Source organism: Podarcis vaucheri, assembly GCF_965113315.1.
Source record: "Podarcis vaucheri genome assembly, chromosome: 13".
Lineage (NCBI taxonomy): Eukaryota > Metazoa > Chordata > Lepidosauria > Squamata > Lacertidae > Podarcis > Podarcis vaucheri.
The window spans coordinates 53,514,908-53,542,142 of NC_138751.1; the positions used below are offsets into that span (position 1 = coordinate 53,514,908).

Sequence of the window (27,235 nt, forward strand, 5' to 3'; positions counted from 1 at the left end):
CATAAACTTTTAAATACATTCTACTCATGTAAAAACACCAGGCAGGTCACAAAAATAACCCAGAGATTCGTTTTAAATAAAAGCACACATTCTACTCATGTAAAAACACGCTGGTTCCCACACCATCCGTGGGCCCGATTTAGAAGGTGATTGGGCTCACGGGCCTAAGGTTGCCTACCCCTGGATTACAGCATGGGATTACTAAGTGGGGATGGGTGTTAATGTCATGCAACTCCTGTACTCGTAGCTCCTAGCCTCTCTCTGAGCCCAGTCCAAACCACCTATTTTAACCTTTAAAATGCTTCACAGGACCATGGCCTCTGAGAGGCAGCAGTAGTAGTTAAACTGGAAATGCTAAATAATAGCCCCACTTATCAAACACTGGAGGGTGTGGTTTCAGACCCTCTTAAGTGTCCCTGTTTTCCATGGACAGTCCTGGATTTACAAAAGCCATCCCGGTTTCCGATTTGATCCCACGGTGTCCTGCTTTTCTTTAAAGGGTAAAGGGACCCCTGACCATTAGGTCCAGTTGTGGCCGACTCTGGGGTTGCGGCGCTCATCTCGCTTTATTGGCCGAGGGAGCCGGCGTACAGCTTCCAGGTCATGTGGCCAGCATAACTCTGGCGAACCAGAGCAGCGCACGGAAACACTGTTTACCTTCCTATTTATCTACTTGCACTTTGAGGTGCTTTCGAACTGCTAGGTTGGCAGGAGCAGGAACTGAGCAATGGGAGCTCACCCCGTCATGGGGATTCGAATCGCCAACCTTCTGATCGGCAGCCCTAGGCTCTGTGGTTTAACCCACAACACCACCCGTGTCCCATGCTTTTCCTTAGGACATTCCTATTTTCATCGGAGCAACGTTGGATGGTTTGTTGTTTCGCAAGGAAGCATAGGAGCCAACTCCTAGGGGCTGAGGTCTCTTCACAAACACCCCAATAAAATATTTGAGGGTGACAGTTTCTCCCCCCCCCCAGGTTGATGAGTGTTGCCATTCAAATGGTGTGCATGCACTGAATCTTGTGTTCCATTATGTGGGTCAGGGCTTACCCCTTATTTTATTCAAGTTGGCACCCCTGCAAGAAAGCATCATTTACTACTCTGGCTCCTCAGCCAAAGCTGCAGTGCCTGACTCCCAGTCATGTCTGTGATGATGATGATCACATAATAATTGGTGGTTTAAAAAAAAATAAGGAAATGGAAGTTAAACAGATTTAAAGCCAAGGCTGCATGGAATAGCAATTACTAACTCTTGAAAAGACTTTTGCCAATTAATTGCAATCTTTACTGAAACCACTAGATGGTAGTCAAGTATAGTGGCTAAAAAAACAAAACAGCGTGATGCGATACATAATTTTTTTGTTCCATCCTACAAACTCAAATCTACCTTCCGAGACATTAGAGGATGCAGTTAAAGTGTAGTATCACTTCACCGTTACAACAATAATTAAATACTGGACTTATATTCTCTTCCCAGAGAGAAGGCTTAAGAAGTGGTACTTGGGCTCTGCGTTTTAAACAGGGGAGCTTGGAATCAGTATTTGGGGAAATTGTATGGATGGCTTTGGTATATTTGAACTTGTAAATGGAGCTGGTTTGCTAAGTGTTGAGATTGTGTGTGCATATGCCCTTAAGCCTCTACTTGCACATTTTGGTAAAAGGTTTTCTAGCCTTCTGCACTGACCTTGTTAAGAGCAGCAAACACAGCAACAGAATTTCCTCTACCGTTCCCTAGCTGCCGCTTCACAGATCCCAGAATTAACTTACATAACATGCAGGTTGTGGTGATTGCTACTGATTTACACATCCTTATGAGCTTGGCCAATATATGTAGGACATAGAATGATCTATCTGCTGCTACTGGCCATAGCACCTCAATGGAGCCTCCAAGTTCAGGGATGGTGGACCTCTAAATATTGGCTGCTTTAGGAAAACAGCAGGGGAGGGCTGTTAATGCCCCCTTTCTGGACTTGTCAGAAGTATCTAGCTGACCACTGGTGGAAAAGGGATGCTGGCTTCTGATTGTCCCTTGGCCTGAACTCCTTTTTGTGTTCTTAGATATGAAGAATCACACACACACACACACATATGCTGGACTGAGAGCATGCAGCCCTGGTTAGACATTCTGGACAGTGCGAATGAGCAGCGTGGAGATTGGAGGGTTGGAGTTAGTTCCCCTGGTTCTTTCATCTGGAAACAGGTGTTTGGTGCTACTCAGAATATCTATATCTGTGGTGAGAACCGGGTCTGCCCCACCTCTTGCAGAGCAAGTTTGACAGGTTGGCAGAGCCGGCCACCTGAGTGCCAGGAGTGCGTGCAGGAGCCAGGCCCTGTGACAAGTAGGACTTCGTAGGACTGGAGCCTCCCTAAGTTTGTTCTGGAGAGGCAAGGTGCGGCCGCACAGGTGAGGCCGCTTGGTAACTCACTGCACCTGGTGGCAAGAGCAGGGAAGGGATATAAGGTCAGCATTTCCCGTCGGCTCTTTGCCACAGCAACTCGTTTCCTGCCTTGCTGCATTTGGCTTCTTGCTTCCCGATCTTTGGACCTCAGCTTCTTGACTCCTTGCTTCTCGACCCTCAGATCCTTGACTTCGTGACTCCCTCCTTCCTGGCTTCTGGCCTCTCGTTCCTGCTCCCATCCCACCATCTTGCCCCCGGTCCCGACGTCCTCAGCCGGGACTTTGATCGCCCGCGACACAGAGGGAGTCCGTTCCACTGCCGAACAGCTCTTACTGGCAGAAAGTTCTTCCTGGTGTTTAGTTGGAATCTCCTTTCTTGTCACTTGAATCCATTGGTTCAGGTCCTAGCCTCCAGAACAGGAGAAAACAAGCTCCCTCCATCTTCCACCCTTAAGAGATTTGAAGGTGGGCTATTCTATGGCCTCAGTGTGTCGTTTCCAGGCCAAACTTACCCAACAGCCTGATCCCTTTCTCATCAGGTTTCAAGACCCTTGATCATCTTGGTTTCCCTGGACTCGGATAGCCTGGTGTCAGTTGTAATAAGATGGTGATGATGATGATAATAATAATTTATTACTTATACCCTGCCCTCCCCAGCCACTCTGGGCAACTTCCAACAAGATATTAAGAACACAATAAAAGATCAAACATTAAAAAGTTCCCTAAACAGGGCTGCTTTCAGGTGTCTTCTAAAAGTCAGATACAGTGGTGCCCCGCAAGATGAATGCCTCGCAAGACGGAAAACTCGCTAGACGAAAGAGTTTTCCGTTTTGGAGGTGCTTCACAAAACGAATCTCCTATGGGCTTGCTTCGCAAGACGACAATGTCTTGCGAGTTCCTGCTGGTTTTTTCCCCTCCCCCCCTTTTCTAAGCCGCTAAGCCGCTTATCAGCTGATCCGATCAGCAGATAAGCCGCTAAAAGCAGATAAAAGGCGCTAATAGCGCTAAGCCGCTTATCAGCTGATCCGATCAGCAGATAAGCCGCTAATAGCGCTAAGCCGCTTATCAGCTGATCCGATTAGCAGATAAGCCGCTAATAGCGCTAAGCCGCTTATCAGCTGATCCGATCAGCAGATAAGCTGCTAATAGCGCTAAGCCGCTTATCAGCTGATCCGATCAGCAGATAAGCCACTAAAAGCCTCTAATAGCGCTAATCCTTCAATGGGCTTGCTTCGCAAGACGAAAAAAACCGCTAGACGAAGAGAATCACAGAACGGATTCTTTTCGTCTTGCGAGGCACCACTGTAGTTATTTCCTTGACATCTGATGGGAGGGCGTTCTACAGGGCAGGCACCACTGCCGAGAAGACCCTGTGCCTGGTTCCCTGTAACTTTGCTCCTCACAGCGAGGGAACTGCCAGAAGGCCCTCGGCGCTGGACCTCAGTGTCTGGGCAGAACGATGGGGGTGGAGACGCTCCTTCAGGTATACTGGGCTGAGGCTGTTGGGGCTTTAAAGGTCAGCACCAACATGGGGGGGGCGGGGGCTTGAAGATAACCCAGAGGCTCCAGCCAGTGTAGATTGTAGCTGTCCGGCTGGTACGTTGAGAAGCCTGATGGGACCCGGGTGCCACTGGCTGTGAATGTGCTTGCACTAGCTACCAGTGCGCTACCAATTCAGAGTGTTGGTGCAAGCATACAAAGTACTAAAATGGCTTGTGTGACCCAGTACTTAAAAGTACCAGCAGTTTTATTCCTGCACCTTGAGGGTTAGCAATTTTTCTAAATTACAAAATGCCACTTGAGAAGGAACCTCTTTGGTTAAATATTGGGCTGGCAGAAGCATCCAAGGTTGTCAAGCAATAATCCTGATGTTTTCGGCAGTATTTGTCTACCTGAAAAGAAAGTTCAAGCTGCCTGCTACGTGCAGTTGAATGTGTAAATGACTGTGCATTGTGCGCTGGATGGAAAACAGGACACAGGTAAATAAAGAAACCGGAGAGGAGCAAACCTGATGCACAGGGAACCGTGTTGTTCTACTGTTGAATTGGGTTTATTCAGTGCCTGCAGCGGACAGGAAAACACTGGCTGACAACTCAGGTTTGTCTACTTTTAACGCTGCTCTATTCTGCTTTAAGTAGCCAGCTTCATTTCAATATATCCTGACGCGTTGTCATAAAAGTTGACAAATCCAGCCTTCAGAAGACAGGGGGCTTAACAGTGTAACTTTATTTTGAGGTGTCTCAATTTATAGAAAGTGTTGGGATGGGCTCTACCTCAGCGATGGCAGCCCAAACAAAGGAGACCACCTTCAGTTGAGGAAAGAGATGAGAAAATAAGTTAACTGTGTCATTCAAATAGTAATAATATAATTATTATTTATACCCCACCCATCTGGCTGGGCTTTTCCAGCCACTCTGGGTGGCTTCCAACAGAACACTAAAATACAATAACCTATTAAACATTAAAAGCTTCCCTAAACAGGGCTACCTTCAGATGTCTTCTAAAAGTTTGGTAGTTATTTTTCTCTTTGACATCTGGTGGGAGGGTGTTCCACAGGACGGGCGCCACTACCAAAAAGGCCCTCTGCCTGGTTCCCTGTAACTTGGCTTCTCACAGTGAGGGAGCCGCCAGAAGGCCCTCGGCGCTGGACCTCAGTGTCCGGGCAGAACGATGGGGGTGGAGACGCTCCTTCAGGTATACTGGACCGAGGCAGTTTAGGGCTTTAGTGGGCTGAAAGCGAGGTAGTTTTCTCAGCCAGATTTTTAAAAAATTATTGTTTCCAACGAGCATATAGAAAAGGAATTGATTGCTCATGCCTCATTATTTTATCATGTTCATGGTATGTGTACAAGTGACTTACATTAGTGGCAATTGGGGATTCTTTCTCAGACCGGGAACTAAACCTGAACCTTATATGGTACTCTAAAGCTGGGGTACAAAATTGTATAGACCAGCTATTAAGAGTCATAAATCAGTATATTCTCTAAAAGGTAGAACATTTCTAATAGACAATATTGAAAACTGTGACCTAATTTCAAGCTGTTTCAGTCTGAATGTTAATGTATCATTAGCTGCTGCAAAAATAGATGTGGTTCACATATCTAGGTAGGAAAAAGTAAGGCCTGAAGGGGGGAAAGGTTTGTGGGTGAGACAGAAGCTTCAAATCCCTCTTTTCTTGGATGGGCAAGAGTGTAAGAACAGGCCTGTTGTCTCTGGCAGGTGTCTTCATGGCCAGCGAAGCTCTTCTGCCTGCCTTGAAAAGTGCTATGAGAGGTCTCATCTCCTATTTTTTGAGGGTGGGTAGCAGCTGAAGCTCAAATAAACCAGGAGGTTTATCTCCTTTTCTGAGTCCTGCACAAAAGCCATTTTTAGATTGTGCTTCTTTCTGTTCTTCAGGGTTTCAGGGAAAGCAAAGAACCGATAGTTTTAAATGCACTTTAATTAAATTGATCTTGTCCTCAATGACGAGACCAAGAGGAAGAGAAGTATTTCAAGATAACATTGCAACCTTTCGAGTTCTCAGACTTTGGGACATTTGAAGTGGCAGCTACGAGATACACTTTAATAAGTGACAGGACCCTGGTGAACAGTTAACTTCTGCTAGCCTAGAGGGTAGATGTTGAACTGAGTCCTCTGGCAAAGCCCCTCAAAATAGAGGTACCAAGGAAGATCAAAGTGGCATACGTTCCTTAAAATGGACATTTTCTGTGACTATTTTAGCTTGTGTGCAGAAAGCTGTCACTTCATTAGCACTGAACTAGTTTATAGACATTTTGGCTTTAAAATCTATTTAATGTAATTAAAACCTCCAATCACACAGCCGTGGTATTTTGATATTTTACAGCTCAGAGCCAAGTGCAATAGCAATGAAATGGAGTCTGCAGCAACCACCAAAATAGTACCGAGTTCTCATTTAGAGAGAAGAGAATGAACTTTTAACCAACGGTATGATGTTGGAGAAGGTTGCTCCAAGAGCTCGTTGAGAAACCAATAAAAAATAGCTTAAACCATCTGCATTAATTAGGGGGGAAACCAAACAGCTGATCAAACACCACCAGTTTCACAGGATGGCAGTATAAACAGCTTGCTGTGGCTGGTGTTTGTAGCCAGTATTAACTCCAGCACAAGCCATCCCTGTACTCAGTTCATAATGATGTAATGTACTTACTACTTTGTGTAGTACTTTGTAAGTCGCCTTCCCTTTGTGCAAAATTCAACTGGGATTTTTTAATTTAGTAGGAGGCAGACAATTCCAGAACTCCCGTTTTTGTTATATAATTCACCTTCGTTATATCAAAATCTATTCGTTTTCAGTCTTGCTAAGGGACAGAACTTATGCAGATTGATGGCTGCTGAAAACCAAGCTATCCCCTTTCGTCCTATAGGTTCCAGATCAATAAAACAAAATGGTAAAACCTGTTCCCTCTCTTAAGAAGTTAGGACCCTAATGACTTACAAAAATTGTATACCACTGTTCATTGATAATCAAAGCAGTAAAAACATTAGAATTTAAAATCAGTCATCAGGCTGCGTTAGCTGGAACTGATCCCACAACACTGGATCAGTTGCATTGGACAACTCATCTGGTGCTGCCGTGGCAACAGCATCTCAATCACTGCAGATGTTGAGAGAATGTGTTATCTACCGTCCGTTGTGGAAGCGAATGGGTAACACTAGTGAGAAAAGCAAAATGCATTTGGGGCCATGTGTGCTGGGTCACTTATCCTTTACAAAGGAGTTGCAGCATGTGCCCTTAATGGGTGAATCTATCCAACACCAAATGATTAATTGGCAAAGTGGTCTTTCATCAAATAAATGCCCTACTTCTGCACAAAACATAATAAGCACTGACTGCCTACTGCTTAACTGAAAACCTTGCTATCAACTGCTTTATGGCTCGTGTTACTTGGATCACATTCTTCTCAAGGCAGCTACTCTTCTTAAAGGTTCAGCCAAATCCATAACCTGCAGTCATACCTAAACCTGAAGAGTAAGTTCACACTTTATGGAGTACATGCAGCTTCACAGTATTGACAGCATGGCTTACAGTAAACACATACATGTGCCTATTGGCTGTTTGCAGGTATTGATTTCCCTTTCATACATGAATGGTGCTTAGTATGTTATTGTGGGATCTTTGTTTCTCACCCCCCCCCTTCCCTAGGGGTACCGGCTCTAAGTCGTTATCTGCCTCATCTCTTGGGCACCCTTTCTTTTTTAAAGGACTCCTTCTCCACCTCCAGCTATTACTTGCACCCATGCAGCTACAGACCAGTGTTGCTGAATTGGGGCAGTTAAAGCAGGGATTATGCAGATAGGCCAGTTATTTCTGAAACATGCATCATAGAATGAAGTGAAACTTTCCACTCTTTGTAATGGCAAGTGCTCTCTTGCCTTAATTATAGAGCGTGGTAGATGCCACCCATAACAAAGGGTCGTAGAAACGAAACCAAAAAATGACAGGCATTTATTCCCTGTGCATTCTGCCCTGCCCTGAAGCAACTGAGTGCAGTTTTAACCTCACAAGAACACAACAAAGTAGGTTAGGCTCCTTATGTGGCCCAAGGCCACCCACAGTGAACTTTACAACTTGGTGGCCCTTTGAACCTGGGGTTTTCCCAAGGAAACATCAACTCATACTGTATACACCATCTAAAGGGACGCGGGTGGCACTGTGGGTTAAACCACAGAGCCTAGGACTTGCCGATCGGAAGGTTGGCGGTTCGAATCCCCGCGACGGGGTGAGCTCCCATTGCTCAGTCCCAGCTCCTGCCAACCTAGCAGTTTGAAAGCACGTCAAAGTGCAAGTAGATAAATAGGTACCACTCTGGCGGGAAGGTAAACAGCGTTTCCGTGTGCTGCTCTGGTTCGCCAGCAGTGGCTTAGTCCTGATGGCCACATGACCCAGAAGCTGTACGCCTGCTATCCTCGGCCAATAAAGCGAGATGAGCACCACAACCCCAGAGTCGGTCACGACTGGACCTAATGGTCAGGGGTCCCTTGACCTTTATACACCATCTACCATGGAGGAAATGCCTTGCCCATCCAATCTTAGGTCAGTCTGAGGAAACGTGACCTTTTAAAAATAGTAGTAGTTCTACTAATAAAGAATAGTTAATAATAAATGATTATGAGCAGTGGTGCTCACAGCACTGCCCCTTGGATTCTGCCACTTTTCATGGGTACCTGCCCATATAATCTGAGATGGGACCATTGGTCCAATTCAGTGAGCTGGTTTTTACAGTGGAGGAAAACTGCTTATTGCTCCTCCTGCTGATCCTGATCCTTGGCAGCATGTTTTTAGTCAGCTTGGATAAAATATTTGACTGTGAAGTTGCAGTGTTAGGGGTTTTCCACGGTTTACCTACCCAGTAGTATAGCTAGGGGAGGCGGGGAGACTGGGCACCCCCAGCAGCACTTACCTTTGCAGGCGCACAAGCCTTGGCACACCAGAGCCCAGTGCACCACTCCCAAGAGCAGTGCAGCCCGGGGCTGGACTCACAGCGTGCCAATCTACTGCGTCCGTCATCCCCCCGCCATCAGTGGACGGCCAACATGGACACAACCAGCATGTGCTGGCCTCCAGGTGGATGCAGTGGGTGAATGCCTGTCACCTCCGCCTCAGCCTCCCTCCACCTGGAGGGCACCTGAGACACGCTGCGGCTTGGGTGCTGGCCCTGTGCTGCTTTTGCAGGGAATGCAGGGCCAGCACACCCATGCCCCACTCCCCTCAGCTGCCCTCCAGGTGGAGGGATGCTGCTCCAACAGCGCAGCGTGCCCCAGCATGCCCCGCTCCCATGGTGCAGCAGATAACACCGGGGCTCCCTACACCACTGGGTTTCCCTTATCCCTATGAGGTATGAATCTGCCAGAGCAATACCCACAGAGCATATTGCTAGCGTTGAATGCCAATAGGCTATAGGCTTAACCTCAAATAGCATGCTAACTAACTATAAACCAGGGAACTACCTTTATGTGCTCTCTGCTAAAAAAAACATTGCTAAGCCTTTACATTTGATGTTCTTCCATCAGCAGTTCTGCAGGGGAGGCTCCAAAAAAATCCCCCGTCAACATAAATACTCATTTTAATCTGGAGGAGCGGAATCAATAACTCATGTTCCTATGCATCGCTTTTTTATTGCATCTTTTTTACACAATTTCTCAGTACGATCAGATGCATTTTATGCTTCTGCACTGCTTTTACACCGGAATGCATCAATCTCTGGTTAGATATTTGCTGCCGCGTGAAAAAATACTCAACTGTTAATTTTAGAAGACTTACAACTTTGTTTTCTGTGCCTGGCTTCTATAGTATGGTATGGTTATTAGTACAATGGTACCTCAGGTTACATACACTTCAGGTTCCATACGCTTCAGGTTACAGACTCCGCTAACCCAGAAATAGTGCTTCAGGTTAAGAACTTTGCTGCAGGGTGAGAACAGAAATCGTGCTCCGGCGGCAGCAGGAGGCCCCATTAGCTAAAGTGGTGCTTCAGGTTAAGAACAGTTTCAGGTTAAGTACGGACCTCTGGAATGACTTAAGTACTTAACCTGAGGTACCACTGTAATTTTATTTCTATGGTTTTCAATTTTGTTTGGCTTGTACAAATATATAAAATACCACCAAAGTTTCAGAATATTGGTCATTATCCATAATAAAGAGGGTGAATTGATCCAATCGTGGTGTTTCAGACTCATTTCAAAAGGAACACAGGAACTAACAATGAAGTCCCACTTTTCTAATGGCCAAGGATTATGTCTCCATTACCTGGGCCTCACTTAATGTGAGCTATTCAGTACCTCTGCTACACATTTCAAAATCAGGAAGTGACCAGCTTGAGGCATACACAAACTTTAAGGAAAACGCTCATCAGAATGGAGGAAGGAATATAGGATCCAAGATTAGTTGGCTTAGTTTGTTCATAACTCATATTCCAGTCTTCAGATCTGTATGTTACATGGAGCTGGGAGAAAGCTAAAACCCATTAGGGGTAACAGAAGGGAAGCCAGGAATAAACAGACAAGGAAGAACAAATGAAAAATTCCTTCTCAAATGGCATGCCCGCCTCTTCTCTTTTGCTGTGCCTGGAGCAGCCGGCAGGAAGTGAAACTGAAGGGGGTTGTCTCAGCCCCCAAGTTGTATTCTCTATAACATTTAACTTCCTGCCAGTGGAGAGATGGACGGAGACATCCCTAAAAGAGAAAGGGTTTTATTTTGTTCTCACTCAAGGACATTCCTCGACTAGCCACTGTCCCCAATTGCAGTTAACTACTTTAGCAACATTAAGACTGCTATCAAGTACATGTCATAAAATTGAGTTATTAACTGAGGATTAGGACAAACAGTGTCTGGCAGTAGCTAAAACGTTGCCGAGATGCAAGAAACCCAGCTGGCAAACCTCTTTCAAACTTACTGGGTTCCTAGAAGGACAGGATGCAGAAATAAGAAAACAAGCAATATTCTAGAGCAACTGCAGATTATTCCTGGCTTGCTTTTTATGTGCACATCTTAATGTAGAACACATGCAGTTCTTACTGCTAGAAGTTTGCTTTAGTTTAGAAGAACTTTTTCTTGTCTCTGTGATATTACCAAACAAATTACACATCTGAAAGGCACATAGTAGATATGAACAACTCAGGCAAATATCATGGAAAAGCTCTGCAGCATATATCAAGGTTCCTTAGTTCCGACTACTTAGCTAACATTTAACTGAAGAGAACATTACTAGGACAGTTGATTCACATTTATATAAAACACTTAGCGCTCAAACTGCATATAACAGTGATATGATGGAGAGAACTGTGAGGGGACAGCTTCCCCATTTTGTGTTGAAAAGCATTCTGGTTCTGTTGTGTAGATGTGTCACATAATGGGTTCAAAATGAGAGAATGGCTGATCAAAGCAGCATATAACCAACTGGAACGGAAACAGGACTCCACATTCTTTTCAAAATTATCCTAGTCATTTCCATGTTTCTTTCTTTAAAAAACAGCTCAATTTGAATGTTAGGAACCATAATATTACCCACTCCCCACTGCTCTGATTTTTCAGAGATTGCTGAAAGAAGCTATTCAAGTTCAAAATGCTGGACTAATGTAGCAGCAAATCATAGGGCCTTCAGTTACATCAATTTTTAAAAGGCCATTTCTACAGGTTTCTTTAGATTTTATTAGGAAAAAAAAGCAGATCAACATTACAATTCAAAAAATGCAATCTAAATATGAATGCAATCAAAGTATGGAGTGGAAAAATGTTTTCAAGAAACATTCAGTTGTCAACTACTTATTACCTGAATAAGCAATATTTGTAGGCTCTGACTGGAGTCAAAAAATGAAAGATTTATTGCTGTGAAAACAAAACCTGTAGTACAGTAGTAAGAGAGTTGGCCATTAAGCATTATCAGTCAAGTTAACAGATTTTACTAACAAATTCTTAAGTTGGTGATGGAAGGTCAAAAGCTGATTGACCCAAGTACAACTGAAATAGCAAGTCACATCAAAGGATGCATCTCCGGTTTTCAGATCATTAAAAAAAAGATGTATTAACAGTTCCAACAGCCTGCAAGCCAAAATGAAAGTTTAAAAATGTTGAACTGACATTCAAAGAGCCAATTTTATTTATACTCAATTTTACTTTTGCTCCTAATAAGCTCAAGACCCATCAGGGGAGGAAGAAAGGATATTAATGGACTACCACACAATTGAACAGAAATTGTGTCTCACTTGGTTATTTCCCCCCCACCGAAGTAAAAAATCTACATATAAATCTGATATTTAGTATTACAAATTGTACTTCTTATATAGTTCTGATTTGTTTTTGTTTTTTTGCCTCTGAACCCTGATTCTTGCTTCAGTGATTTCCCCCCCTCTTGTGATATTAAAACTTCTCCATTTATATTTGCATTTATGTTTGATACCTTGGTTAACATTAAACCTTGTAAAAGAATCTTTGCAACAGCACCTTTGGTCAAGGCTGCTGATGTACAAGAGAACTCGGTTGTGCCACTCTCCAGAGTGAATATTTCCTTGATTCTTTCCACGGTCCAAATGTTCTATTAAATGATTCTTTGATGAACTATTTTCAATCTTGTAAACATCAGTGTGCGCAGGTTCACAAGTACTCATGTAGTCCCACCAGGATGGCTGGCTCTTCAAGATTTAGAAATCTGCTCCAGTGGCCAATAAACCTTGCAGCCTTTGCTTGCTACATAAAAACGTAGCCCACGTACTTGCTGAGGTAGTCCAGTCAATCTTCCTCTTTGACTCCTTTCAGAATATTTCTGGAAGGGTGACGTTACGAAGAAGCCACTGCTGAGAGCGGCCACCACTGCAGTCTTTGATGCTGGGTACCTGGCTGTCTTCTTCAGTGGCTTTATCCAGGCACTGGTTACTGTTCACATGCAAAAGGGTTAATTTCTTTTTTGGCGGAGGAGAGAGGAAAGGGAAGAGAGAAAAAAGAGTATATTTTAATTAGAAGAGGAAGAGATAATCCACACCAGTCAGTAGGTTCATTTAGGACCGACCACTGCTAGGAAAAGGATAGTTGTGTTTTCCTCTCTCCAAGCGGTCCACATCCTTTGAGAGCATATATGGAACTCAATACCTCTTAGGTATCTTGGAAATGCCACTGAAGATTCTTAAGGGCTTGTGGGAGGGGGTCTAGGATTTTTTTTTTTTTTTACGTATTTCCTTTCACGAGTAGCCTCCCTTGCAGTGCAGACTGCTTTTGAAACTCTAAAGTTTCAAACTGCAATGTAGTGCAGGCGGGGCTTTAAAGTAATGACTTAGCATAGACTTAAATCATGATTTAAGTCAACAAGAAAAAGGGCCAATTTAAAACACTAGGTAATATCTAACAAAAATCATACTCAGAGCAGGTGCACTGTAAATGGACCACGGGCCCACAGATTTAAAAACGTACTACTAGAAATTGACTATCAAATCTTTTATACAAATCAACATTTTAATCCAACCCGTAACCATGTTCTAACAGCAATTTCTAGCTTTGCCTTGATGCTGTAATAACAGAAATTTAAATGCATCACTGCAGAACGAGAAATGGGGAAGAGTTGGAAAGGGTTTGCATTCAAGTGGCCAGCAAAAAGGTCATTGGTACCTTTTGTTCAGGCCCTTTGGAAAACAAAACAGGATGTGACTGCAAGCTCCAAGGCCGCCAGCGCTTCCTTTAATCATGCAAGGAATTACTGTAGTTTGAGAAAAGCAGGTAAAACTAGCATTGCAGTTTGTGGGGGGAAATAGGGAGTGTTATTTGTTAGGGTACAGCTGTAATTTTTGTGTGTGTCCTTTGTAATCCATGGGACACAGGAATGAATTATCTCCTTAGATGAGTTCCCTCCCTTTGCTTACACAACTTCATTACTAAAAAAGCAGCTTTAATTCCAACACAGTTTAAAAATTGCAACACATCATGTTACTTATCTTAATTTATTACTCCCATCTCCTAGTTCCAACCAGCATTCTCCACAATAACTATAATTATACCAACATCTATAGTCACTGAATTTTCTAATCCCTTGAGCTTCAGTCATAAGACAACTTACCACTGGATCATATTCCCAAAGTTGATTGCCTTTTAAGTGGTGGCACTTGAGCATTGTGACAGGACCATTAAGTTTGGACACATCTAAGCACAGATCATCTGTTCGAATTTCTTTGTTGGCTGTATATGAGAAAACCTTGATGGAAAGCAATAGCCTGTTATTACCATGCTATATACCACTTTATATGTTTTTCTGAACATTAAACCTGTCCTCAATGTACACATATGGAAAACAGCTTTAGAATAATTAATCACTTTGCATAAAAGAGTTTCTTAAACTACTGGTAGATATAGTCACTGGGTCGCTTGGATAGAGGGCAGGGCCGCTGCAGAACTTTTGTTCCAATAGTTTTTTGAGGGGGAATTACAACTTTCCCCACCATATTGCCCAACAGCACCCATCCATGCCCTAAAACAAACAGGTCTACAGCATGAAACAGGATGATCTCCCTCTAGCTGCACAAGCTTGCAACCTCACAACAGTCAAATTAATATTCTTCCAAGCAAGTCCTACAAGAATCAAAGCATACTATAAAAAAGTTGTACAGTGCAATCCTATTTCCATTTAGAAGTGGGTCCCACTGAAGGCTTACTTCCCAGTAACTGTGGAACCTTTTTTTGAGGTCAAGGGGTACATTGTCTTTGGGAGATAGTGACTGGAGCCACATACCACTGGCAGAAGGAGTGGCCAAAGCACAAATACCGTATTTTTCGCTCTATAGGACACACCCGGCCATAGGACGCACCTTGTTTTAGAGGGGGAGAACAAGAAAAAAAAATTCTCCCCCTCTCTGCTCAGCACCCCTTCAGGGAAGCGGCAGGAGAAACGGAGCCCCTTCCATTTCTCCTCCCGCTTCGCTGAAGGGGCGCTGTGCAGAAAGGGGGAGATATTTTTTTTCTTGTTCTCCCCCTCTAAAACAAGGTGTGTTCAAGGTGCGTTCACCCAAAGCCTCCGGAGAGCAGTGGGAACTCGCGCTGTGCTCCGAAGTCTTCAGGCAGCCATCCCTGAAGCCTTCGGAACGCAGCACAAGTTCTGACCGACCCCTCTCGCTCTCCAGGCTTCGTGTTGCTATCGCTGAAGCCAAGGAGCCTGCATTCGCTCCATAGGACACACACACATTTCCCCTTAATTTTTGGAGGGGGGAAAGTGCATCCTATAGAGCGAAAAATATGTTAAATGGGGACACTCCTCTTTCTCCTCCATTCTCTCACTCCCCCATATATCTCACCCCCACCCCCGTCTCTCACACACAGATCTGTGTGCACACATATATGCACAAATGCAATCACACATGTACACAGAGTCTTACAGATGCATACATTCTTGCATGACACTGTACACTCAAACATGCACGCACGCACACACGCAAGCATACTGTCAAGCAGACATTTGCACACACACTCCCCCAAACATTAATTTCCTCCGCACTCTGTGGCACATATGTGCACATATGTACACACAGTGCTCATGCATGCACGCACAGAGACATATGCACTCTCACATTCACATACACATTGACTTGTCTAATTATATACAATTTAAAAATCTAATATTTTAGTTTTCGGAATTTTATATTGTTACCTGATTGCCACCCATCCCGTGACAATTAAAAATGCCAACTTTTTCATTTTCTTTCCTTGCCATATTATCCAGACACTGATTTGTTTCCATGTTTCTGATCTGAAGACAAGAACAAAAATTCAGCACACTCCGTTTGCTATACGTATTTACATTAGAAAGACAATCTGCATGCATGGCTTGAAAATCACAAGCAAGGAAGCCTTTGCATATGTGCTCTGTTCAGTTACCCTGTCCATCCTACATTTCTCCATATGAGACCTGTGGGTATACGGCGGTATATAAATTGAATAAATAATAATAACATGAGCCGACCTGAGGCCATTCTTTGCAGGCCTCCTCCACAAGAGGTCAAGAGGGTGGCAACACAAGAACAGGGCCTTTTCTGCAGTGGCTCCCCATTTGTGGAATGCTCTCCCAGGAGGCTTGCCTGGCACCTTCATTATACATCTTTAGGCCAGGTGAAAACACTCCTCTTCAACCAGGCCTTGGCTGATAACTTTTTATGTCATGTTAAATGTGCTTCCGGAGGGTGTGGTTATTGGTTTGCTTTCTTGTTTTTATTATGCATTTTGCGTTTTTAATTTGTATTTTTATGCTGTGAACTGGCCTGAGATCTTTGGGTAAAGGGTGGTATACAAATTCAACAAACAAGCAAATAAATAAATAATTAAAGAGATCAGGAGCAGTCTTGAGGCTCTTTCCACACTCCTTCTTTATGCCCTTCACTGTACACAACAAAGAACCAGGATGGAAGAACAGAGAAATAGTGAATAAGCTGTGGCATGGGGGCCAAGTGGGAATGAAGGGCAATACCAATACCTTGCAGCAGTATGCTTCCAAATCAAATTATCAAGGCAGCACACACAATTTTAAAAACCACCAATAAAACGAAAGGCATAAAATAGAAGCATGGTGTTCAAGATTAGATCCTTAGACTCCTAAAAGTCCGTAAAGAGCACTTAATCAGTGATTGCCCCTTGAAACATAATAGTCTTCATTGTCTTATTATAGCTCACTTTTTCCCACTGCTTGAACTTTGGACCACTTGCCTCTCTCTCCGTTTCTCTAGTCCACTGCTTTCTCTTATCTTTCTCTTCAGTTGCTCTGCTCTACTACTACTCCCCAACTGTCACCTAACTGACTTTTCCCTCCCCACATTCCAATGCTCTCCTTTCAGTAAACCAGTATTCTACAGTGTTGTAGTGTTACACTAGTGGAAGCCATGTTCTGAATCAGTTGAATTTTCCAGTCTTCCAAGGGAACCTCACATGGAATGTATTGCAGTACTGTTAACTTAACTTTAGTTAGGACATGGATAATATGGCCAGATTACACTTTCCCCAAGAATGGTTATAGCTTGCAAACCAGCTAAGTGACCCATGCCTGCCCAACATCTGAGATTTTAATAACACTAAGACTTATAACAAACTCATTGAACCCCTTATAAAAGCAAGGAAATCCTTCTTTAGTCCAACAGATGTTTCAGAGTCAATGTGATTTTTTTAAATGTGGAAAGTTTTATCTAAAGCTTAGTGAAAATCAATACAATTATTTAGACGACAACATGTGATCATGAGAATCACAGAGTGGCAACTACGGCATTCATTCTAAATTATCAAATTAAGATGGGCGAGAGAGAGGAAGGGTAGGAGTGAGATTACCTGTCCAACCTGAAATGGGATAGGATGATTAATCAGATCAAGCTAAACATTATAATAGCATTACTTAGCTTTGTTAATCCAAGATCAGATTCTAATAATCATTTTGGGTATGACTCTAAAGCCCTGTCTATATTCTTCCTTGGCTTCATTTTAGAGGCAAGCAACAGTCCTTTTACTCCACAAGGCAGTTGGGCTTGACTGACCAGAGAGTGTGTATCTTTACTGTTGGTTCTGCCTTTTAAATTAGTTAATTATAATATAGCATATAATGTAGGGCAGCTATTTTTAAAGAAAATCGCCAGTAACGACAATGCCGACATGGGTTGCCATAAGTCCAGATTTTCCCAGACATTTTAGCAATTTCTGCCTAGACACTGCTTCTGACTGTAGTATTCAGGATATATCTGGGAAATTCTGGACATATAATGCATGTAAAATTAATAAAATTCATCCCCAGGGAAATGCTTTGGATGTCCATCGGGAGGATCATTTTTATTGTTTCTTTATTTTAATAATTGGGAATTCTAATGTTTATTATATATGTTGCAAACTGCATTGTGAGGGTAGATACTCTGTATGGTAAGTTAAAGATTTGATTAAATAAAATACAGGAGTTGTATGTTAACCACTTTGAGAATATTTGTATTAAGAAGCAGGTTTCTCCCTACCAGATTTAAAGATATATTATGAAGCATCCTGTATCTGTTGGGTTCGGGACTGGATTAAATTAGAAAACACAGATCTTTTAGATTTAGAAGGACATGACAGTGGATTTGGTTGGCATGCGTATTTATGGTATAATAAAGCCAAAGTGCACAAAGGATTCCAGAACCACATAATAAAAAATGCAATTTTAAAAGTATGGGAGAGATGTGAGGATTTACAGTGGTACCTCGGGTTAAGTACTTAATTCGTTCCGGGGGTCTGTTCTTAAACTAAAACTGTTCTTAACCTGAAGCACCACTTTAGCTGATGGGGCCTCCTGCTGCCGCCGCACCGGTTTCTGTTCTCATCCTGAAGCAAAATTCTTAACCCGAGGTACTATTTCTGGGTTAGCGGAGTCTGTAACCTGAAGTGTATGTAAACCGAGGTACCACTGTATTGGAACAAAAGACACCATGGTGGATCTCACTGACAGAAGTAATATCAGTAAAAAAGGTTAGCATAAGGACTAAACGGCCAACGTAGCAGAGAGCTGTTAACAGAAGTGGATAATCAATTAAAGTTGAAAGATTTTAGGAAATCAGAGAGAAAGTAATAGATTGGTTACAACACTTTCAACTAAATGAAACTTTTAAAAATGGCAAAAAGGATTTAGTTACACCATATCAAGATTTCAAAGAGAAATGGTGGAGGATAATATGAAATTACTGTCGAAAATGTATAATTTGCTGTTGGAATGGAAAAATAAAGACGAAGAGGTTAAGTGTGTATGTACAGTGGTGCCTCGCAAGACGAAAAGAATCCGTTCTGTGATTCTCTTCGTCTAGCGGTTTTTTCGTCTTGCGAAGCAAGCCCATTGACGGATTAGCGCTATTAGCGGCTTTTAGCGGCTTATCTGCTGACCGGATCAGCTGATAAGCGGCTTAGAAAAGGGGGGGAGGGGGGAAAACCAGCAGGAACTCACAAGACATTGTCGTCTTGCAAAGCAAGCCCATAGGAAATTCGTTTTGCGAAGCACCTCCAAAACGGAAAACTCTTTCGTCTAGCGAGTTTTCCGTCTTGCGAGACATTCGTCTTGCGGGGCACCACTGTAATGAAGTGGGCAAAGGATCTGGGACATAATATACAAGTGAATGATAGGGAAAAACTGTGGATCTCAAATTTACTGCATGTACCACACTTAAAGAGAATGAAAATGATGTATCGGTGGTATATAACACCGATTAAACTTGCTAAAATGTATAAAAATGTATAAAAAAAAGTATAAAAAATGTATAAAACAAGTTCTAATAAGTGCTGGAAATGCAGAGAAAAAGAGGGTACATTCTATCATATGTGATGGGAATGTAAGGTTATTAAAAGCTACTGGGAAATGATATATAATGAATTGAAGAGAATGTTTAAACTAACTTTAAAAAAAAGAAGCATTTTTATTAGGTGTAACAGGAACAGAAATTCCCAAAGAACAGAAGAAATTATTTATGTACGCCACAGCAGCAGCCCGGATCTTGTTAGCCCAAAGATGGAAAGAACAGTTGCCAACAATAGAAGAATGGCAAATAAAACTTATGGAATATGCAGAAATGGCAAAACTGACGGCAAAACTCAGAGACTCTGACAATGAGAAGTGTAAAAACAATGGGGAAAAACTTATTGTATATGTGCAGAAATATTGTAAACAAGTTGGTACATTGGCAGGGTTCGATTAAGCACTTGTAAGCAGTGAGGAACTAGAAAATATTAAGGAGTAACAACTGGATAAAAATGATAACAAAATGCAGAGAATGATGTAAAATGTAAAGAATCAGGAGAAGGGTGTTGGAAGGAAGTCTTGAGGTTTAAAGAACCTCAAAAGAAGGCTTGTAAATAGTAGGATTCCTTATTAGAAGTTCAAATGTTAGATTGTGGTTTGATTTTTGTATCTTTATTTTGTTGTTTACTATCTGAGAAAATTAATAAAAAATTATTTACAAAAGAGGCAGTATAGAAACATGCTGAACATAATAAGAGGAAAGGAACTTGTTATGATAAAACAAGCTTTTCCTCTTGAGAATCCCTGCTACACCACTAGCCTGTGGTTACTTAAGTTTAGAAGCTGTTAGCACAGTGCACATTAGCAGCAGCATGTAAATTCCCTGTTTCTGGAAAAAAATTTCCTTCCAAGTATTAATTTAGATTTTATATGACCTAAGGATTTGAATTCTTCTATTACAGCATTACAGAACGACTTACACATGGGAGAAATAAATCTGCTTTAATCTTATTACCCAAACTTTAAAGCTTTGCACATTAGAAAAAAGCACAGGTGTGCCGTTCACACACATTTTTTTACTTCAACGCTTGAGGCATATTAAAGAATTCTACAGTTAATTAAGAGTTCTCAAAACTGTATGGGTCTTAAAATTGTTACCTCTCCCAAAGAGAAATAGAGTCGTGGTATTTGGGAATCAGGATAAACAGTCTCTAGGTACCAGGAAAAAGGTTTGCACTGCAGCTTGTGTCTAAGTCCAAGTCGTGATGATATGTCTCCATAATCTACCTTTGTAACCCCTGCAGAGAGTTGCATCTCAGTTAGTTACAGTTTTAATTGAATAAATACAGTAATAGATTACCTGCACAAAAATTAGGACTGGGTGAGAAGAGTAATCTTTACACAGATCTCTGAGGACAGGTTCTAGGTATCTTACTATCACAAGGAAAACTTACAACCAGTTTTATCTGAAACTGTGAGGCCGCATCAATTTCTTATCTACAGACCAATTTCCATGAAAATTGCTTACAGAGCTACAAATGAACATTTAATATAAGGTAGGAGGAGTGTGGATTTGATATCCCGCTTTATCACTACTGGAAGGAGTCTCAAAGCGGCCAACAATCTCCTTTCCCTTCCTCCCCCACAACAAACACTCTGTGAGGTGAGTGGGGCTGAGAGACTTCAGAGAAGTGTGACTGGCCCAAGGTCACCCAGCAGCTGCATGTGGAGGAGCGGGGAAGCCAACCTGGTTCACCAGATTACGAGTCTACTGCTCTTAACCACTGCACTGTAACCCAAGGTACCACTGTACATTCTTCCTGCAGCACCCCTGTGGGGCTCCGGAGCCCAGTTATGTCACCCCTTGCCTGCAGAGCTGGCAGTCTCACGCCCTTTTTCGAACACCCTCCATTATGGAGTGTTCCCTCCGCCTCCTCTCCTCTCCCTTCTCCTTGGGAGTCTCTTGGTCTCTGAACTGCCCCCCCCCCACTGCCCCAAAGAGAGATGCCTCCTCACACTGCCCCACAGGATTTGGATTTGATATCCCGCTTTATCACTACCCGAAGGAGTCTCAAAGCAGCTCACATTCTCCTTTCACTTCCTGCCCCACAACAAACACTCTGTGAGGTGAGTGAGGCTGAGAAACTTCAAAGAAGTGTGACTGGCCCAAGGACACCCAGCAGCTGCATGTGGAAGAGCAGAGACGCGAAACCGGTTCCCCAGATTACGAGTCTACCGCTCTTAACCACACTACACCACATTGGCAGGAGTCTGAACATTCCAAGGAAATTGCAACCAGACAGGGTAGTTTTGGTACAGTCTTTGAATTATGCCTAAAGATGCTACTTTATTTGAGCACCGTAACAGCACAAGTATCTTGAAGAGTACAGTACAGAAATGTTTACAGAATCTAGTCCAACCTTCTGCTTAATGTAGGAAATCTAGTGCTAAAGCATCTGCAATACATGGCTGTCTAGCCTCTACCTGGAGTCTTCCAGTGAGAGAGACCACCATCCCTAGGTACATGGCTCTATTGCTGAATTACTCTTACTGAAGTTTCTCCTAATGTTCAACTGAAATCTCTACTTCTGCAGATCTATTCCTGCCGCTTGGGAGTAGCAGAGATTCCTTTCTATTGTGTGACAGCCCTTCAGTCCCTTCAAGCCTTCTGCTCTCATGGCTAAACATACACAGTTCATATAACCTTTTCTCATATGATGTCTCATCAATCCCACAGACCACCTTGGTTGCCCTCTAATTTTTCTACATCCTTCTCACAGTCTTCCTCGACAACTGGACACAATACTCCAAACATGAGGTCTGTCTAGTACAAAATGAAGTGTAACTATTATTTCTCATGAGATGGAAACTATGGTTTCTATTAATGCAGCCTAAAACTGCATTAGCATCACATTTCAGAGCCAGGTGAATCAATAGTCTGAGCAGAAGATGGCTTTATACATTCACCGTATCAGTTTAAGACACTATATTATGCTGAAGATTCCTTGCTTACCTGGGGAAATTATGTAGAAGAAATTCTTGAAGCCATCCATCCAAACTTCTGCAAGTCGTCTATTATTTTTATTAATAATCTGCCCTGTCCCTCCTGGGAAAGTGTAAGGAGTGGCTTTTCGAAAAACGTGTCCAACATGTGAACATGTCACAATTTCCAAAGTTCCCCCACACTGCCAAATCTGAAAATGTCAAGAGTTCACCATAAACATATTTCTATTGTATTTTAGGGAAAGAAAGGTTCCGATTACTATGCAAACTGTAACTGCATGAGTAATAATTCTGCATTATAATTTTACTAATTATATTTACACATTACTCTTGACCAGTGGTTATCACCCTTCACCATTTCATGGAGAACTCATCACAGATGTCCCACTTCCAGCCCGTGTGAAATCATATCCAGATTACGTAGCAAGACCATTCTGTTGCAGCAAGGACATTGGGCACTTACCAGTATTACTGAAACATCATAATGGTAGCATGACAGCTCTACCCAAGTTTAACTATTCTTCAGTCAACTGCACATGCAGATACTGGGATCTCCTAGAACTTTTGATCAGAGCTGTGAACCGTGTGCTTTGCAGTACTGCACCAAAGCACTCTGGCAAAGCAGCTGTTATCTATCTTCCCTGAATTTGTTTTTAATTTTAAAAAATAATCTATCGTTGAAAGATAGAATTTGCATCTTTTCTCTGGTAACATTCAAAATATGTCTGCCTACCATAACTAAGCTGCACTACCTGGGAATAAAAATGAAGTTTACTTACTCTGAATGAAATTTCTAGGTTTTCTCCTCCCCATATATCCATTCCTGCGTCGTATGTCCCAATTTCTTGAAAATAGTCCCTATCTATAGAAAAAAGGCCTCCTGCCATTGTAGGCGTCCTAAAGAAATTTGAAAATGTTTTAAATCCAACTCTGACATTTATTATTACATTTATTACTCTTAGCAGTGAACTCTATCCCAACAAAAATATAGCTAAAATTGGGCCAGAGGGTGAAAAAGAGGGAGGCATTTGCCAGTCTGGGAGTACAGGAAGGCAGCACAGATTTGAAGGATAAGGTATGTTGCAGCATCCTGAACTGCGTCTAATGCCAGTCCAACTCAGAACATTAATATCAATAAAATTAATACATGATTAACTTAGGTCCATTAATTTCCATAGGCAGTATCCAGTTAATTATGTTTGCACAAGCACTTTCTCTCCTTGTGCACCCCATAACCATGCTCTGGAGGGTTGGGGAAAACCCCCAGAGCATGTTTAAGGAAGAAGTTATGTTGTGCCAAAACAGCGTTGTTTCACTGCCGCAGGTTTAGAAAAAGTGGCATACTAATCACTAACTTGAAATGGACCTCCCTGTCCAAACTACAGTGGTATCTCGGGTTACAGATGCTTCAGGTTACAGATACTTCAGGTTACAGACTCCGCTAACCCAGAAATAGTACCTCGGGTTAAGAACTTTGCTTCAGGATGAGAACAGAAATCGCGCAGCAGCGGCGCAGCGGCAGTGGGAGGCCCCATTAGCTAAAGTGGTGCTTCAGGTTAAGAACAGTTTTAGGTTAAGAATGGACCTCTGGAACGAATTAAGTTCTTAACCCGAGGTACCACTTTAGATGCTCACAGTTAAGGGAGAACACACTTCCTAGTGTTCAACCTGCAATTACTTATTACTAAGAGTTGTATGATCTACCTGTTTCAGCAGGCTTTCTAAGATGTGTCTTAATTTACTGGGGTTTTTTAAATCAAGTTAATGGTTGCTGATTACATATCATATTTCCCTCACAGTTCCTTGCACCTTCAGAGTTCTTTTTAATGTAGAAATGGACTTGGGAACTGAGTAAACCTGGATTGTATTATTAGACACATGCATGAAGGGATATCCCAATAATGCTCATCAGCTCCCTTTACCTGACTGGAAGGGTCCTGTCACCTTTCCTTCGGTCCATTTCTCTCTGTGGAACAGGATACCACCGGAAATTCAACTTCCAGTTGAACCCACCATATGTCATATCAGAACCTGCCATATATTCAAATGTATCATCGCTGATTACATCAATAATTGGACAAACTACTGTTCTCCTAAAGAAAGAAATGTCATAGACCATTAGAAAAGGCAAGAATACAGGAACAAAATACAGCCCTTGTTACATACAATATCAGCCCTATACCACAAATTGAGCATCTCATTTCCTGTTCATCTCTGAAAAGGTTTCAGTTTTAGTACATGATAGGCATGATCCAGCTCATGTTAAGTTTCTACAAGTGTCTTTGAACTAGCTTCAGTTATTTCAATGGGGCTTAAAAGGTTCGTATTTGTCCGGCTCATGCTCACTTTATACCACAGCAACATAGAATACAAGAAACTATGCTATGTTATTAAACAAAGTAATGATCAAACACTTGAAATAGTCCTTTATCTGCAAGAGCTGTCACTTCTATTCTACGTGGGGTGAAAGGTAGATAAGAAATCTTATAAATAATAGATGGAAATAAGATACAGTTCCAACCAAGGATGAATGGCAGGAAAAATTAATGGGCTACGCAGAAATGGCTAAGCTTACTGGACTAATAAGGAACCAAGATGAGGAAACTTTTAAAAAAGAATGGGGAAATTATCTGGAGTATTTTAAAAATCATTGCAAACAGTTAACTGCATTAGCAGGATTAACTGAAGATGAGCAGTTAAACTATTAACCTTTTCAAAGTTGAGAGTAACAATTATAAGGAGTTATAGGGGAGATGCATAAATCAAAAGTGAAGATAGAAGAAACCACAGAAAGGGGGGGAGGGAAGTCAAACTATGATGTATGTATGTGTGAAGAGGTATTGATTATTGTAAAATTGGAAATTGGGAAAAAATAAAAGAAGAAATCTTAGAAATTAAATAATGCAGGATAGTAGACTGAAGCTCACATTAACCACATTCAAAACTGTTACCCTCTCTAAACAAGGTACAGTGGTACCTCGCAAGACGAACGCCTCGCAAGATGGAAAACCCGCTAGACGAAAGGGTTTTCCGTTTTGGAGGCGCTTCGCAAGACGAATTTCCCTATGGGCTTGCTTCGCAAGACGACAGCCCATAGGGAAATATCCGGGACAGCGGGGAAGCGCAGCGCGTCTTCCCCACTGTCCTCGGACCTCCTCCGAAGCCGGGCAGTGGGGCAGGAACGCCTCCTCCCGCTGCCGGGCTTCGGAACGCTGCTCCGAAGCCGGGCGGGGGGGCGGGAACACCTTCTGAAGGCGGGCGGGGGGCGAAAGTCTTTGTCCCCCCTGCCTGCCTTCCCAGGGGCTTTTAAATTGCCCCGGACAGCGGAGAAGTCCTCCGCTGTCCCGGGGTTTTTTAAAATGCTGGGGGTGGGAAGAAAAGCCCTTGTCCCTCCCCCCCCAGCCTTCAGAAGAGGTCCGGGGACAGACTGTCCCCGGACCTGGTCTGAAGACGGTTTCCCTAGGAACGCATTAATTGATTTTCAATGCATTCCTATGGGAAACCGTGCATCGCAAGACGAAGAACTCGCAAGACGAAGAGACTTGCGGAACGAATTAATTTCGTCTTGGGAGGCACCACTGTATTTGTATTCAGAGCCAGATGGGCTAGCAGTTAGGGCAGGAAAATCCTTAAATGAAACAAAGGTTTAACTTGGTAGAATGGTAGGTTCCTATGTACCTCAGAGAACAGGTTGCTTGATTTCAGGAGAAACATGCTGCAAGGCATATGCGAGCATAACACAGAAAACAACATTAGTAACAGGCTATGGCAGGATATCTGAGATGTCACAGTTATTAATTATACATATAGTTGTACAGTGGTACCTTGGTTTAAGAACAGTTCAGTTTAAGAATGATTTGGTTTACAAACTCCGCAAAACCGAAAATAGTGTCTTGGTTTGATAACTTTACTTCGGTCTAAGAACGGAATCCAAATGGTGGAAGGGCACCGGCGGTGGGAGGCCTCATTAGGGAAAGCGTGCCTCGGTTTAAGAACGGCTTTGGTTTAAGAACCGACTTCTGGAATGGATTACGTTCGTAAACTGAGGTACCACTGTATCTGCAATACATCCATACTGCATTTGAAGATTACCAAGGTCTGTCACTGCTCTTTAATTAATCCTTTGTGCAAATATTCTTCTACTACAAATTTCTTATATTCTAAGGATTAATGAAGTTTACCCACTATGTCCATGGATCACGCTTAAAAAAACAGATTAGCTGCATTAGTCAGTATTAACCTTTAACATGTTTTATAAAATAAGCACCTGTCTAATTTTATCCGTGCTAGCAGTGGCTCCAGCCATCCTACTGTACATTCACAATGAGCATCTAAAAAGGTGATGACTTGGCCTTTAGAAGCAGCAGCTCCTTTCAATCTGGCTCTGATCAGTCCAGAACGCTGCTCCATTCGAATCACATAAACTGGTACTCGTAATTTCTTCACATAGTTCTCCAAGGGTCTCTTCAAGAACTCTAAAAAGTATGGCAAGCGAAAGATAAAATAAATGTAGCATTCAAGCTACATGTACACTCATAATTTTAGTAAGAACTCTTAAAATGGCTTGTGTCTAAATGAACTCTCAACAAGAATAGTCAAAAGGGGGCAGAACAATCCAGATATCAACACTAAATTTAAGACTGAATATACTATGAATACTCTGCAATAACAGAACCAGGACACACACATTATGCTCCAAATTGCAGATTTTAATGGAAGATTAAAACTCTCCTTTTCTGGTTCAGGATGGTGACTTTTTCCACATGTAAGCAAAACAACTAATCGGTATTTATCCACTATTTTTCTTCTAAATGAAAAATTAGCACTTTTAAATTATGCAAGGAGTAAGTATTGTATTCTTGATGTTTCTTTTTCCAGTGCAAAAGTGAAATATTATGCAAATCTACTGGGAATATGGCAGCAGCAGATACAAAGGTAAAGCTGAATGTTTGCTTTATTCAGTTCAGCCAACTGATGCTAAAATTTGAAACCCACTCTCTCCAGATTAGGAAATCTTTGTAGAAGCCTAATTTCCTACTTACAGAGTATTTTACCAGCATGTAAACAGAGATTGCATTTTCTGCCTGCATCCTTCAGTTTGATAAACTTCAAACCC

The 27,235-nt window shown here is 42.3% G+C and overlaps 1 protein-coding gene and 1 long non-coding RNA gene across 10 annotated transcripts in view; one reads left to right on the forward strand and one right to left on the reverse strand.

Annotated features, from left to right (window-relative positions):
- The window catches only part of LOC309516374, a 105,690-nt gene that overhangs the window by 44,472 nt on the left and 33,983 nt on the right, over nt 1–27,235 (forward strand). For 5 of the 8 annotated variants that reach the window (XR_014212837.1, XR_014212838.1, XR_014212840.1 and 2 more), the window contains one exon: nt 26,998–27,054. The exons of 2 other annotated variants lie outside the window; for them this stretch is intronic. This is a non-coding gene — a long non-coding RNA (uncharacterized lncRNA). Of the gene's footprint in view, nt 1–6,242; nt 6,258–26,997; nt 27,055–27,235 lie in introns of those variants that run through there. One more of the 8 variants, XR_014212844.1, reaches the window with a different exon arrangement.
- GALNT1 (polypeptide N-acetylgalactosaminyltransferase 1) overlaps nt 11,718–27,235 on the reverse strand; it is a 56,842-nt gene continuing 41,324 nt past the window's right edge. For both annotated transcript variants that reach the window (XM_082194921.1, XM_082194922.1), the window contains 8 exons: nt 26,387–26,594; nt 24,042–24,212; nt 22,899–23,016; nt 22,130–22,310; nt 20,275–20,414; nt 15,541–15,639; nt 13,960–14,094; nt 11,718–12,814 (listed from right to left, as the gene is read on the reverse strand). In XM_082194921.1, the coding sequence (XP_082051047.1) occupies nt 12,668–12,814; nt 13,960–14,094; nt 15,541–15,639; nt 20,275–20,414; nt 22,130–22,310; nt 22,899–23,016; nt 24,042–24,212; nt 26,387–26,594 (1,199 nt within the window). In that variant the 3' untranslated portion in view covers nt 11,718–12,667. The remainder of the gene's footprint in view (nt 12,815–13,959; nt 14,095–15,540; nt 15,640–20,274; nt 20,415–22,129; nt 22,311–22,898; nt 23,017–24,041; nt 24,213–26,386; nt 26,595–27,235) is intronic.